Genomic DNA, 15,553 nt, shown 5'->3' on the forward strand with positions numbered 1-15,553 from the left:
TTAAACACCTTATATAGCAGAAATATAGTGCTAGGATATTCAGGGGATGTGGCTGGTGATGCTGTTTCTAGACTTGTGATAATTCCAAAACTGTAATGTTAAAATAGAAACTATGCTGTGTAGGATACTTTTTTTAAAGAGAGGAATGAGGTACTCACACTGAGATAGCAGCCACAGGACACCTAAATCTTTCAGAGAAAAAGAATTTATTGCTCTCTTATCAGGAGAAACTAATTTCTTCCCACTTTGCTCAGCCCTGAAGACGCTGTCAGGATTCAGAGGAAGAAGCTGACACTGACCAGACAGAATCCTGTGTTTGAATGGAATTTATGCATCATGGATGAGGTGTATGAATATGCAACAGGCTGTTCCTTTTAAGGGTTAATCCTCTGTTAACGTGGGTCCTTTTTTTCGGGCTGATTTTGCCCAGAAAGAGGTACCCGGACTGTCCATAACTCTTTGTTTCTATTGTCTCGTCCTAAATCCTAATTGTCCAAATTTTTATTACTTTAATTATATTACTACTTTTATAACCATTTTATTACTATTATTTATTACTAAAACTTTTAAAATTTTAAAAACAAGTAATTGGCATTTTCCACATAAATAAATGCTAAATAATTTGTAAAATAATTACAAATTGCTGTAGCCATGAGTGTCTCATTTCATGCTTGAGAAAGACATACTTAGAAAGTGGGACCTAAACCAAAGTGTTTGTTTATAGTTGTAACATGCTTGTAACATAAGCAGATTTGTATCCAGCTGATGATCACCCTCAATGTGAAACTAACCATTATTAGGTAAATTAGATATCAGGTAGCTTGAGAATTAATTTTTCTAAGGCAAAAGTGACCAGTATGCATAGATAAAGACCTGTTTCTGTCAGTGTTTGAGACATCTTTCCCTTTCAAAGCCTTGCATGTATATGCACTTTTTTATTCCTCCCAACTCCCCCACCCAACTGAATGCTCTTTTCAAAACTCAGAGTGTTTCAATGCACTGCTAATGCTTTTACCTACTCAACCGTAAAACCACTGTTGTTTATGAGCTCTGCTAAACCTTACATGTTGAGCAATATCAACTGGAAAAACCCTCCAAAATCACAAACTCCTATTCAATTTTGCAAATGTGAATAGATAAAGCACAGGTGTGTCAGCTTGTTTTAACCATGGCTAAATGAAGCTAATAAAGAAACAAGACTCTAGCATCTGCTTCAAGTTAAGAAAAATATTCCTTTATCCAAAAGCATAGAAAGTAACACTCGTTTATTTGCCTCTACCACAAGTTTCAGGAAATGGTGTCAGAAGATTTATCATCAGACTTGGTAAATATTTTTATCACCATAATCTCATAGATAAAGCTGTTTCTTATTCCAACAAGGTCCAGTTGGCAAACATAATTTGTTATAGATGATTGATGCCCATCTCTGTTACCTCTGCTGAAATATTGCATTGCAAACCCTGCAATTCCCTTCCACATTTTCCTGTGGAAAATGTCCTTTTTTGGGTTTTTTTTTGGCCATGCCATCTAAGTGGGGATGTAGCACAGCTAAGCATGCCACATACTGTGCAGTAGTGATTAAATATAGCCTTGAAATGTAGCCATAAATCAGGAAGATGTCCAGGGCTAGAAAAAAGAAATATAGGAATAAGCAGCAAACAGTGGAGTCTGAGAACAAATTATTGTCAGTCAACCGTGGTGGTTACTTATTGAGAAGTGTCGAAGTGCAGAGATGTTTTGATTAGCTTCTCCAGCAAAAAATCACTCAATAAAAAAAAGAAAAGTGAAGATAGTTTGAGAACTATCCTCTGTCAGTCTCTTTAAGCTATATTTTAAAGGCACAAGCCTTCTTGGATATCTGGTTAAAGCCTAAGAGTCTTTCCACACTATTCAAGTAATTCTGTGTGCCTGAAAAATAAAATATTCTCCTCATGGTCATGTTAATTTCAAGCTTGAAGTACTCAAAGCCCTCTAAAATGCCTGTCCATCAACCTCCAGCCTGAGCTCACACAAATTACCTCTCACAGAGTGAGAGGTTTGCATTTCTGTTTTTAAACTGGTGTCCTGAAACACAGCTCCAATGGGGATGGTGCTGCTGAGCAGGTGAGAGACTTGATCAACAGGAGGTGAACTGAAATCACACAGGCCTTGAGAACAGGAGAAACACCACCCAGACAACAATGATGGGTTTGGAACTGCAAAGCTCCAAATCTGATCCCCTTTGGATTTGGATCAGACTGCTCTAAAGATGAAGAACTGATGCCTGACTGGGTTAGAAGTGAATTATGGGAAAACAATAATGTTCAACATGAACTCAAGTTTCATCTCTTAGATAGACTGGTAGAACAGAAGTGTCCCATGAGAAATGACACCAAAACACGCTTCATTCTCACTTAGTAGCATCAGCTAGAACATGAGACAGGGCAACTGCTTTACACAATACTGACAAATCACTGATTTTTGAAAAAGTGGCACACTTGGATAAAAATCCCTGTGAATAAAGGTACCCTTAATAGATGCTGATCTTTACCAAGTATTTCACAAGCAGAGAACAAAATAAAGTGTCTTTATCTCAGAAAGTTTATGGACTAAAGGAATTCCTGAGAAATGCAATGGTAAGATACACACCATGCAGAAATAAGTTCAAGCAGAAAAAAAGAGAGCAGTGTGAGCTCTGGGAATAATAAATTTGTGGGGGTTTTACATGTGTCTCATGTTGGCTTTCATGCAAAATAAAGGAACACTCTGACAGAATCTTCTTTCTTATTTGGAGCATAGGTCAAATCTCCTTCCTGCTGCAGACTGCCCAGGTCACCGGAGGAATGAGTTCAAACTGCAGCTTCTATTTATTTCAGAAAAGGAAGGTGCTGGGCCTTTCTCATGTGTCCAAAAGCCTGCTCAAAGCAAAGAGTGGATGATATGAAAATGGCTCATGAGTTCACAAGCTGCTAAGGAGTTGACAGACAGATAGCATCACTATATACGTTTTGTTTCTTTAGGAAACCAGCCAAGATTTTATAATGCTACCATGTTGAAAGCTCAAACTATGTAGGTGGGGCTTTTCCTCTCATATAACACTCCTCTCCTCAATCACATACATTTCAGACACCTACAAAGTGTTCAGGGGGGAATAAAACCAAATATACCTACCTGAGGTTTTAAGAATCTGCATAACTTGCCATTGATTGAAATTTTGTTTCCTATAGATGTTAACATCTTTATAACAAAATCACAAGCTTACAGCATTGGTTCTCAGCAGGTACACATTGAAACAGTAAAAAAAGCCCAAGTCTCTGATAACGATCCCAAAAAACCAGATTGAAATCATGCTTCAATTTACTTAAATAAATCCATGCAATTCTCAGCCCACATGCAAGAATTCTGAAGGTCTTTGTTAAATTGAATCACAGACATAAAAACCTCCTAATGTTACCCCTTATCTCTGCAAATTTAAAATATTTTCTACATGTTGATAGGTAAAGCTAATTTTTACCTTCTGACTTGCTTGATTTAATTATGCTGTGTGGAAGCATAAGGAAATTAATACAAGATTTTCAAAAGTATAAATGAATGGATACTTTGGGTTGGGGACGAGATGGAAGCTAAAAGAGGTCCATTCTTGATCTGTCATATTTGGTCATACTATACTGTCCTACTATTACTAGTAGAGTGCCTGTTGACTTTAATTCTTGCATAAGAATCTGCATCTCCAGAGATCTATCTCTGGTGCAAAACCTACTGTGATTTCTTTACCAAATCATAGAGGTGATGAGGAAGACAATAAAAGGAAAAGATTTCTCTCACCTCAACAGAAATTTATTAAGAGCCAAGATGCTAATGAAGTGCAGAGAACATTTTGTTGGAAAGGAACAGCTGACCTGGTGTGCTTTGGAAGACCTTGTACAGACAGGGAGGTGGAATGGTCTTGCAGACATTACTTTAATGCTGAAAACTGCTGCTGTAACAGCAAATCCTCTGCTAGAGCACCAAGGGGCCAGTCTGTTCAGCTCCCCACCCTTACAATAGACATGTAGACAAAGGACAGCCTCCCTGAAGCCCTTCTTGGTGATGAATATCTTTGGGTCAAGAAATCCTAGTGTGCACAATTTTATTTCTTTACCTTTCACTGGTGAGTAAGAGATGCAGGGAGGTCAATTAATTCCTCTTCAGAGAGGTAATAAATTATACCTCTTCTTGGACAATAGGTTCAACCCAAGGTGAAACCAGATTTTATTAAAGGTGCACCTCCATTCCCAAAGCACAAGTCTCCTGTCTCTGGACACAACCTCATAATTATTTTGCTAACTTGCTAGTGCTCATAGCATATCCCACATTTCCCACTATGCACACCATTAATACACATCTGAAAATAGACACAAATTACAGAATTGGTACATTTTCTAACACTTGAAAACAAATTTTAACAAAGAGCAATTAGACTTGGCATGTATCAACATCATACTTATCTCAGAATGAAAAACAAAATGACCAACTTTTTTCTTTAAAAGTTGTAGATTTTGGCAAACGTATATTTTTTGTTTTGGAATCTGTACTTCCTGCTTGGTTATGGATAAGAAACAGATTTAAGAAGCAAAGGTTCTGACTTCAACCTGAAAAGACATTGTTAAAATATGTATTGAGAGCCAAAAAGTAACAACAGACAAGTCTTGGCCACATGGGATTCTTTCCAGATAATTTGATAAAGTAATTTCTTACTTGGGATGAAACTGGGTTTTACACAGAGAGAAATGAGAATCTGCTTTGGACCACTCCTTACTCCTTATTTACCCACAGATGCACCAATCCAATACTTAAAGGCTTATTTCCCCAAGAGTTTTTTGTAACCTAAAGCAAGTGGAAAGAAACCAAGAATAAGGCCCACAGGGGTGGATGACTGTGATTAGAAAAGAGGAAAAGGGGTGGAGATTGCATCAAAGCAGTTTGATGAAGAGTTTTGTTTCGTTTCTGTTCAAAATAGAACAATCAAAAGCCAAGAAGATTCCCCCCTTCAAGATTAACACACCCTTATATCTGCTAGAACCTCCCAGACACTTTTACCACCCACATATGCAAACAGACAAGCTGTTTATATAACAATGATGTGAAGAAAATATTGCAGAGGGGAACAATTTATAAGGACCCTTTTATAAAAAAGAGATGACTTCAAGAGACTTGCAGACACACATTTTGTGCCAGAGACAAAATAAAACATTCCCTCTGAGCATGACTGATGTTAAGAGATTGTTGGAAGTTCAAAGCTCAAACTCAGAAACTTGCATCAATATGATCTCAAAAAGCAGAGGAAACATGACTTTTCAAATGCTTTCTTGGACCATGGAAATGCCTTCAAAAAAAATCTTGTTCAATTTGAATTGTTTTGTAGTTTGGTGTTGGGACCTGTGTAGCACCCAAAGATCTGAGGTTGGTCAGCAGGAAATGCATTTGATCTGATCACAGGGCTGGGATTTTTTCAGGGAATGGCTGACAATGAGGTAAAATGTGACAGCCATAGGTGGTCCTAAATTCATTTCTCAGGTTGTATTTCCTGACCTCCAATGTCTCATGTAAATCACTAGTCACTGACACATGGCTGCTGGGACAGGGTGGAAACATCTGTGTCCTGCCCTCTCCGGGCAGCAGTGGGGCTGTTCTTCACAGATCTCCCCCACAACAGTGTGCATAAGAACCTGGCTGCAGCTTACCTTTACCTGCAGGAAATGCAACCTGCTGATGACAGGGGAAGAAGTGTTCCTTTCAGAAGACAAGCAAAGTTTTGTGGAAACACAACAAATGGGCAGGAAATGGAAATTCTAAGCTAGATTGAGGCATTCTCCTGCAGAACAGGCCCGGGAAGCTCAAGAACATATAAATTGGGATGCTGCTGTGATACCAGGTGTAAGCTGACAGCTTTGGGCTGTGAGATTAGGCAGGCTGAAGTCTCAGCTAGCTACATGTGAGTCACATAGAGAGATGTGTGGCAACTCTTTAGGCTGTATGAATCAGCAGCAGCAACAGGGAAGCAGAAACTCAAATGGAAATTCCTGGAGGAAGCAGAGTGCAGCATCATGGCAGCTGAAATGGCTCCAAGTCTCAGCTCTGCATCTCAAATTTGTCTTTCTATATTTCTTTTTTAGGTGGATAAACCCTCATGTCTTGGTAGGCTGATGGAGAAGACCAAATTTTTTGGAAGAGGGGGAAATGACAGAGCACATGCCTGTGCTTGATCAAAGGAATGAAGGCAAGGATACAGCTGAATGACTTCCAAAAACCCCCTGAGATGATCAGTAGAACAGATAAGGCATTACTATATTACATCTACACTGGATGTTCTAGAAATTCAAAATACCTCAGCTGGGAGAAAGACACCTGGCCAGGATGGGTTAAATATTACTTTGTTCTGAAGACAGGGGTGTATATAGATGGCATCTACCCTGGAAATTCAGCTCTTCACCTCACAGTTTTATACTGAAGGTATCTCACAGAATATTCTGGTCATCTATCTGAATTCATGTATCTTTAAGTGCAAAACACTTCAGTTCCTCTTCAGTCTGGCCCAAAACACTGCTGGTCCTGCTGCCTGCTCTCCTCCTTAACTGGCATTTTTCTTCCATATTCCATCCTATAATTCCATATCCATCCCACAATGACAACTCTCAGACAATAGCCTTGCAAAATTCCTGGCTGGGTCGCTTTCTCAAAGTATTTTCTGTGGAAAAATTAGCTGCCAGGAATGGCAGAAATTCTCTGGCTGAGCCACTGGTCATTGTAAGAAAATTTAATTTCCTGCTTTGCTGGTTAATGCCACAGTCCTTGCCACAACAAAAATCACTTTTCTTTAAAAGGAAAGTGAAAAACCAAAAATCCACAAGAGGGTTCATATGTCTATTGGCAGAGGAAACAGACCTGCATATCATGATGAATTAGGATCTTTATGGTTGTCTTGTATCCTATAAACCAGGATTTGAAACATCACTGCACACATGCAAAGAGCAAGCTGTGAGAGAGGCAGCATCATACTAAACATTTTTCTGGTGAAATCTGGTCAGATTTTATAGAAACTGTGGGAACATAACAGAAGACTGTTGAGGAGAATTATAAACATGCTGAAGTGATCTGCAGCTGAGGTGTAGAAAAACACATATACCAATCGTTGCTCAGCTTTGTGTGTTGGCTAAGGTCAATGTCTGTGTTTCAGTAAGAGGCCTGAGTTAGACTTACAGGCACTCAAACATGCTTGAGATTCCTTCCCTGCTGTGGAAAAGATCACAGCAGGGAGGTAATCTATACCTGTGACAGCCCCTGAAATACAGGTGAAAACAGCAGGTTCAGAGATCCTCTAGCAAGGACTGAGCAAGAACTGAGTTCTCTGGTGTCCCTGCTCATGTGGGTCTGCCTAGGTGCTGCTTTGGGGATCCCTAGTTTGAAAAGGTAATGGAAATAAACTGTTCTCATTTCATTCAGTGTTCTGTGGTCATCCCTGGGTCCTGTATATGCCAGCTCACACAGAGACCCCAACAGGCCCTAAGCAACCATTATCTTATCATTCAGCTTATTATTCATGAACTTGCTTCTGCAATGGAACACATCCAGCCACATCCCTCACTGACATTGAAGGTAGAAGTTCCATTTCACCTCATTTCTGAAAGCCAGACTGCCACTTAAAGCTTGCAAAAGTAATTAATTCTCATGCTGAAGGGATGTAAACAGGCAGGCAATAGCACTAGCCACACCATGGCTTTCTATTACCAATTACTTCTATTGAACAAAAAAGCTGCTTGCCAGACAAATATTCATAGAAGCCCAAGTGAGGATCTGCATCAATTCCATCCATTTTTGGATCACTTCTGCTGACCCACCACAGAAATGCTGCCTCCTTGCACTGCAAGGTCACGGACTCACTGTGATTGGATGGCCTCTGTTTCATCTTCATATTTAAAAGGCAGGTCAACACCAAATTCCCAGCAGAGCGCTCAGGGTTTTGCCCAGGTGAGCCCTGAAAGGCTCCATATGTCCCATTGCTGTTACCCATATTTTGAGTCCCCCTCCCTCTCCACACATGTGAAACCCCTCCAGCCTGCAGGCAAGTATGAACCCCTAACCACCACTCTCTGAGGCTGATGATCCAGCCAATTATTACCCACACAGCAGCCTGCCCATCGAGACCGTAGTGCCCCAAGTAGCACATGAGGGTGATGGGGCCAATGTCAAGGTAGGTGACATCTATCACTTACCTCTCATAGAAAAATCTAGTCACCTCAGCATAGAAGACAGTCAGTCAAACATTATTTATCTCTGGTACATCTATGCTTGCTGTTCCAAATCACCTTCCTCTCTGTGCTCCCAGAAGCAACCTCTGCTAGAAATGACCTGCCTTTTGAAGACCGGTGGGACATTTCTCTTAAGTTATAAGGGATCTTTGACACCAGGAGGCTTCCAAAGCTGATAGTGTGTGAGATCACTGTGATATCACCTACCACACATGAGTGCTTCCCTCCTGATCCCACACCCTTGTACAGGTTGCCATTTCTCAAGAGATCCTTGAATCAACCTTCTTTCACTGCTGGTAGTTTGACAACACAGAGGCTTGGATGCCTTTGATTGTGAAAAGTGAGTCAAAGAAAACACAGAGTACATCTTACCTGCATCTGTGGTCACTAAGTCACCCACCCCATTTGTTGATGGGACACATTTTCCTTGTTCATTTGTCTGCTACTAATATAGCAGTGAGATCTGTTCTTGCTTCCCTTGATATTTCTTGCAAATGTTGACTCCAGAAGATCTTTGGCTTTCCAAAGATGCCCCAAGAATGTTTCAAAATTTCTCTTTCAAAGGCCATTCTTGTTTCTATCTCTTGTATACTGCTTATTTTTGCACTGGAGCTCAGTAATGAATTATGTGTGTGTAGCTAAGCCAGTCTCCCAACATACTTATTGCTTTCATGAGTAGAAGGATGAGCTGTTAGTGTACTAAGAGGAGGCTGACCTTAAAGACCCGACATGCTGAATCTTTCAAGCCAAAGTAAATTACTATCTGCTATTTCTGTAAAGGCTTTACCTTCCAAAATTTAATTACCTGCATTTAGAGGTTTCCAGGTGTTAAGAGGGTAATGACTTCAGACCAACCTTATATATTGAGCTATGTGAAAAATCTCAGCCTTGCATGTAAAGTCTCATGCAACATGCTCAAAGCATTGCTACAAGAGTCAGAGACTGTTACATGTGCCCACACAGTGGTGACACCTTGGCTGCAGAAAGATGTCCCCAGTGTTTCCTGCTTCCAATGCATTGAGCTCATCACATAGCAGGGCAGATGACAGAAACAAGGGCGTGGATCCGAGACCTGTGATTATCATCTGAGAGGGCAGGTGCAGAGCAACACATTTCTCAGGCTTGAAACCAAGGAGAAAAGAAGGCAGGAGCTGAGGATGAGGAGATCATATCTGTGGTGCAGCTGAAGCAACAGGTACAGTAATTGGCAGAGAATTTGACTGAAAATCAAATCTCAACTTTTTCCAGAGGGAAAATTGCAATTGCATTTTCCATGAACACATGAACAATGAAAAATGCCCAAAATGCTGAGCTGCTCCAAGTGAAACAGGCTAGGCTCAATTAAGTTCCCTTTCAAATTGTTTTTACCCAAACCAATCTCAAAATATGAAGATATTTCAGAAAAAATCCTATTATGTTGGTAGATCATTACGGCTGCACAACTGAAGCTGCAAACTGCTGGAAAGGCCTGGTCAGCCTTAACTATCTCTCCTTGCTCTCCCCTTATTAATAATAACCCTTATTGCTTGACTCTGATTGTGGGAATTAGTTTATTTCTGTTCCTGTCAGACTCTTTAACATTTACATTGAGTATGCATCTCAAATGCCCCACTTACACCAGGTTTGCAAAAGGACTTGAAGTGCTGCCCGCATTTGTGAAGAGAGAGCAAAGAAATTACAGGAGGCTTTTACAACATAAAAGAAACTTACTGCCATGAGAACAGTTGGATGGCATATTCCTTTCATGACTCTCTTTCTAAACAATCAATGTTTTCTTTAAGATGGTCATTAGGCAATAAATGACATTGGAAAGCGGGAAAGAGAGGAAAGAAACTAGGGTGCCAAGAGCATGGAAGGGACTGAGACTGGATGCTGGAATATTGAACCAAATAGCTAAGTAGAACACCTAGGAGGAGATTCAGATGTAACAGGACAGATGTTAAAGAAAAACAGCTTTTGAATTTTGGACCTTCCAATTGTTAGAGACTATCACATTTTTGGGCCATCAGATAAGTGGGGCAGATGTTACTGTGTTGGATCTCATCCCAGGTTCTTTTTTGCTTTCACATAGGAGCTTGAAATCCTTGGAAAAGCCTATAGTCTTGTTGACGACACGTTTCTTCCAAGCCCTGCCATTCTCAGTGCAGAACATAAAAATAATGAGTTTACAAATAGCTTTATAATGTCTTGGAGGCTAAAGCATCCAAGGAAATAATCTATTGAAGAAATTGAACTGTTGCATGTGTTTTATAGGGAAAAAAGTTCCCACTAGATAAACATATTTATTGTTTGAAAAATACAATGTCCCCTATTATTGGTACTCAATCAACAGCAATGTAACAAAGAAACCATAGCAAAGAAACCATCACTAGGAAAATACCTTCTCCTGGCCAATACAGTTACATAAATAAATAGGTTATGTACTGAATTGTGCTTTGGGCAAAGGCAAGCCCAGACTATGGATTCTGGAAGAATATGAAGCATCTGCCTCTGTTAAAAGCATGAACAAAGTAGAAGACATGATCCACAACCCATCTCCCAAAGTTTAGGCCTTACTATGGCCCAGCTTCCAAAGAATACCAGGATACAGCATGGCTGTGGGGACATGGTTAAGCCTGTCTCCATTAGTACATCGAGAGTCTGTGCCATGAGCTAGAATTGAGTGAACCTGACTTAAAACAATCACAGATGCTATCTGAACAAGCAGTCCCACCCCAAAGCACTCTAGCACTTCCCCAAAAGGAACAGCTTCTCTTCTGGTAGGATGCTTCACTGCTCCTTTATCATTCAGCTACCTCCTTTCTGTCCTTGGCGTGCCACAGATTGCTAGAAGCAAAGAGAGCCTCCCTGCTCCCCCACATTTGATCATCCCTAATTACCTTTCCCAACCCATTAAACAAAATCCTTTCTTTAGAAACCCAGGGGGTTTTGTGGTATCAGAATTGCTTCTCTATTTCTGTTAAGCACGCACAGACACACAAAATGTTCTTACATCATTAAGATGCAAAACACATTGTTCCTGAGCAAGTGTTTTCAAAAACAGTGTTTCCAAAGCCAGCATTTCCTGAAGTCAGTGCTTCCTGGGGGCTCTCTTGGAAAAAAAGGGTTTATAGAGATGATTGCTGCAAAGCCTGATGTTCCAGTCAGACAATTGCATAGGCCTAGAAGCCTTCACTGTGCCATTCACTCACTGCAGTCTCTGCACTCGTTGCCTCCCAAACCACAGCATCTCTCCCTCCTCTCCTCCTTGCAAAGTAGCACAGCTGTAACTAAGCCCAAAAGTTTTGGAACTATAACAAGTCTAGAAACAGCATCACCAGCCACATCTCCTGAATATACTAGTACTATATTTCTGCTATATAAGGTGTTTAATGGTCAATTAATTTACTGCATGGGCAGTAAAGTATATAAACGTGTGTGTCAGTGTTAGGGGAAATGGGGGCAAGGTGGCTGAAGAGCAAAAGAGGAAGAAGGAAGAATGACTGGATTTAAGAGAAACCTGGAAGCCTTGTGGAGGCTTCCTTGTGCACCAAGCTGCCATATTCCCTGTCTTTCAGATCCCAGCTTGCAAAGTGGGAAGCACACCCCAGCGAGGAGTGGCCAGTGTGAGTGCACGGAGGAGTGTGTGCACACCTCCAGCAGTGAGGCTCCTAAACACACAGGGAGGAAGGAACAGAATCTGCTCCTGTAAAATAGCATCAAGCATAAGCACTGAACAGGGTGAGGCAGCTGGGGCGGGGAAACAGACCAGACAGGAATGGGGAGATTCCTGCCAGGAGTGAGATTCCTGGTTCATTCAGGACTCCTGTATGTTATTGTTTCCTTCTTTCTGTGTTTGGAGCAGGAAGAAAGGGGAAATAGTATGTAATTGTGAGCACAGGGCTTGACCCAGACTTACCAAATCTGCCTTTGATAAGCCTCCTGAACTTTCTAAGCCTTCACTTCCTCACCACTTCCCTCAGCCATGGATGGCATTTACAAGTGGCTCAGTGCTACTGGCAGATGTCACACAGCAGGGTAAAACACTTTCTCCTCTGACCATGTGGTGCTTCTAAGACTTCACTAATCTTGTAGGTGCATCTAATTTCCTTCATTTCTTTGCCACCCCTTTCAGACCAATATTTATTTCCCTTTTTTTTTGCTCATGCTCAGTAATATTAGTCATTACTTCTCTAGCTGTTTACTTCTCTTTTTTATTAAGAAGGAAATCCTAATTAATGCCCTTCTGGGATTTCAAAATTACTTATTTGTAGCATTTAGCAATAATTGAATGGCAAAGTTTAGTCCTTGAAATCTGTCACAAGTGGAAAGCAAGGACTTAGAACCTCATTGTGGCAAATAGCTAATGTACAAAATGACAAGGAGGGGTAGGTGATATACAAGAGGATACTGAATTAGGTTTCTGGAAGCGAACCCAAGAAAAGTCTTTTTCAATCATTGTGCAAGATTTTTTGCTTTCCTCATCCAACACAAGCCAGTGATTGGGAAATACTCATACCAGGGGAGACACCTAAAGCCAGACAACCATTAAGCATGACACTGGGCGTGCCCTCATTAGAGTGCTAAGGCGTGTGAGAGCCCCATTTAGAGAAAGATAAAAGATAGCAGTTTATTTGTAAAACAGCAGAGCCCTCACCACAGTCCTTGTCCAAAGCCTCCTAACCTAGCAGGGATGGTTAGGTGAGTGCATGGGCTCCACAAGCACCCTTCTCCATCCCCCCTGTCACTACCACACCGTGCTGTAAAGCCAGCCTTCTTATAGTCACTACAAGACTTTCTCCTAATGATCACATCAAGAGCCAGAATTAGGACGTTCCAAGACAGACAGCAAGCTCCGAGTCAGAACAGGTATCACCGAGAGACAACCTTTAAGATTTGGGCTCTTTTTGTAAAAGTATACTTTTAGATCTGGTCATTCTTCAGGATGTTACGTGCCAACAGTTCTACAAAATACTCATGTATGTGAGAAGTGCTGCTTCAAAGAGAACAGCCTAAGAAAACAGAAAGTAAACTGGCTTGGATTTTAAGCAGTCCAAGGCTGGATAGCAGGCATCAGTAAAGTGTGGGGGTCAGCTACGCCATCCCTGCATAAATGTAAACATCATGAAAAGGCAGCTTTGCCTGCCTACGTGCTTCTGTTGTTATATTTGTACAGCAACAAATCACACTTTAAAAACTACTCCACACACACTTGAAGCTGACAAAACAGCTTTCCACTAGTGATTAATACATTGCGAAGTCAAGTCCACCACCAGTTAAGCTTTAGAAGGAAGTTACTACTTGTGTTTGTTGTGTTTGATATGAACTAGACACTAAGTCAGTCCATGGGATCAACAGCATTTGCATGAGCATTCCCAACTCTCTCTGCAGTTTAGGAGAGACAAAAGCAGCGTTAGGTCCCAAGATTACAAATTCACACACAAGCCTAATCCATACAAGCTGTTCAATGGACACTAAGATGATCATAAAAATAGCTTATTAAGTAATGTTGCAACTACCTATTTGTTTTCAATATTGAGGCAATTAGGGTAAACAATTAAACCTTACCTTCATTCCTTTAGTGATTCCATTTTTCTTAGATATTCCACTTTTTAAGAGGTTATTCTGTTTCTGATGATGATGATGATGTAGATGTCCATTGCACACAGCACTGGGATTAGCCATCTGTTTAAATTAGTCAGATTCTCAGTTCTTAAGGGTGTCTCGGGTCTTTCTACTGTAAAAATGACAGTGGGATGAGAAGATAAAGTTCTTGGTTAAGACCTGAAAGGTATCCAACTGGTCTGTCAGGATTTTCCAGGATGAGAGGAGGAACTATCTTTTGCAATCTCTTCAAAACATAAAACTTTCTTTCATACAGCTTCAGCCCCAGCAAGCTAGAATGTGAAATACATGGCAGGAGGTGTGCTGTTAAAATCTCTGGAAATTACTGCTCCTTGCTGGCTCTTGCATGAACACGGCTCCTGTGAGTCAACAAGGCTGCTGCAGCTATCAAGAAGTGGGAGGATTCAGAGGCGGAGACACTTAAAGATACATTACCTCTTAAATACCTCCAAGGGAGAAACTTCGTTTCTTTTCTCCGAATTACGCTCGGCGTAGCGTGAGGTCACTCCATGGAAACTACCAAAATGTTTTGAAAATTTTAACAGTGTAATCTGTAAAATTACACGGTTCATTTTAAGAGTATTTTATCTGAAAACCAGTAGTATTGCCCCGAGTAAAGCAGAGAAACGCTTCAAAAAATTTATTTTAATATCTTTTTATATGAGCAGCATGACAGACACAGCATTATACCAGCAAAGAAATGGAAAGCATTTTAGTAATAAAATGAAAATTTATCTGGAGCTAGATACTACAGACACGTGCCCAAGTATTCACTGGAGTGAACTGTCCCTTTAAACTCAGTTTGGCAGTAGTAGGATGAATGGCATGCTGTTACAATAATGGGAAATGGATTTTTATAAAGCTGATTAATTTAGTTTTAAAACAAGTCAGGCTTTAATCACATGTGAAACTACTAGGACAACTAACATACATCCTTTCTTTCATGAAAAAAAGGCTTTTAATTGTAAAAATGCATATACAGTCTTTGCTGACTCAAATTCTCATGCTTCAGATTTTAGTGACAAAAAGTAAACGTAGAAACCCCTCTGGTAGCATTTAATAGAATCTCTTCCTCCCAAAATAATTCAAATTAGTGTGGAGATAGATTAAAGGAAAGCTGTATTATGATATCAATTTTGAAAAACAGTTCAAAGGAAAGGCTGGGAAAATAAAAATACTTGAAGTTCTTTAATTAGAAAAAATTGCTATGGCATCCTGGCAATGAAATGTAAGTTATATACAGAAAGAGCAGCCTAGAACTTGAGTACATGGAATGCAGGAGATGAAATGTTAAACAAACCACTGTGAAAATACACAGGGAAATACACTGTGTTGGTTCTGAAAACTTATCTTAGACACACATTAAGTTGCTAAAATATATTTTCTTTGAAGTAATTTGCAAAGTGAGATATCATCAATGTACTAGGAAAATTCTGGGTCTTGCTTAAGAGTGATCTAAACTTAAATTAATAAGATTGTAGTATTTTGGGGGAAGAAAGTACCCCTTAAATTATTAAAATGACACAGAAGCAGTAAAACACCAAAATTTTTTGCCTCACAGTTTTACAAGATTCACCATTAGAAATCAGATTTTTTTAAAGTTTTATCTTTTTGGTGCTTTTCCTAGGCAAGAATACCTCATTTCTGTATAATCAGTTTTGCTTAGGTTTCATTAAGGCAAC

At 40.1% G+C, this 15,553-nt stretch overlaps 1 protein-coding gene across 1 annotated transcript in view; it reads right to left on the bottom strand.

The window, feature by feature from the left end:
* The window catches only part of SPTLC3 (serine palmitoyltransferase long chain base subunit 3), an 81,909-nt gene extending 67,978 nt beyond the window's left edge, over window positions 1-13,931 (bottom strand). The window contains exon 1 of the mRNA XM_066547786.1: window positions 13,815-13,931. Coding sequence (XP_066403883.1) covers window positions 13,815-13,931 — 117 coding nt within the window. The remainder of the gene's footprint in view (window positions 1-13,814) is intronic.
* Between the last annotated feature and the right edge of the window lie 1,622 nt (window positions 13,932-15,553).

The sequence above is a fragment of the Molothrus aeneus genome, chromosome 3 (genome assembly GCF_037042795.1).
Source record: "Molothrus aeneus isolate 106 chromosome 3, BPBGC_Maene_1.0, whole genome shotgun sequence".
Taxonomy (NCBI): domain Eukaryota; kingdom Metazoa; phylum Chordata; class Aves; order Passeriformes; family Icteridae; genus Molothrus; species Molothrus aeneus.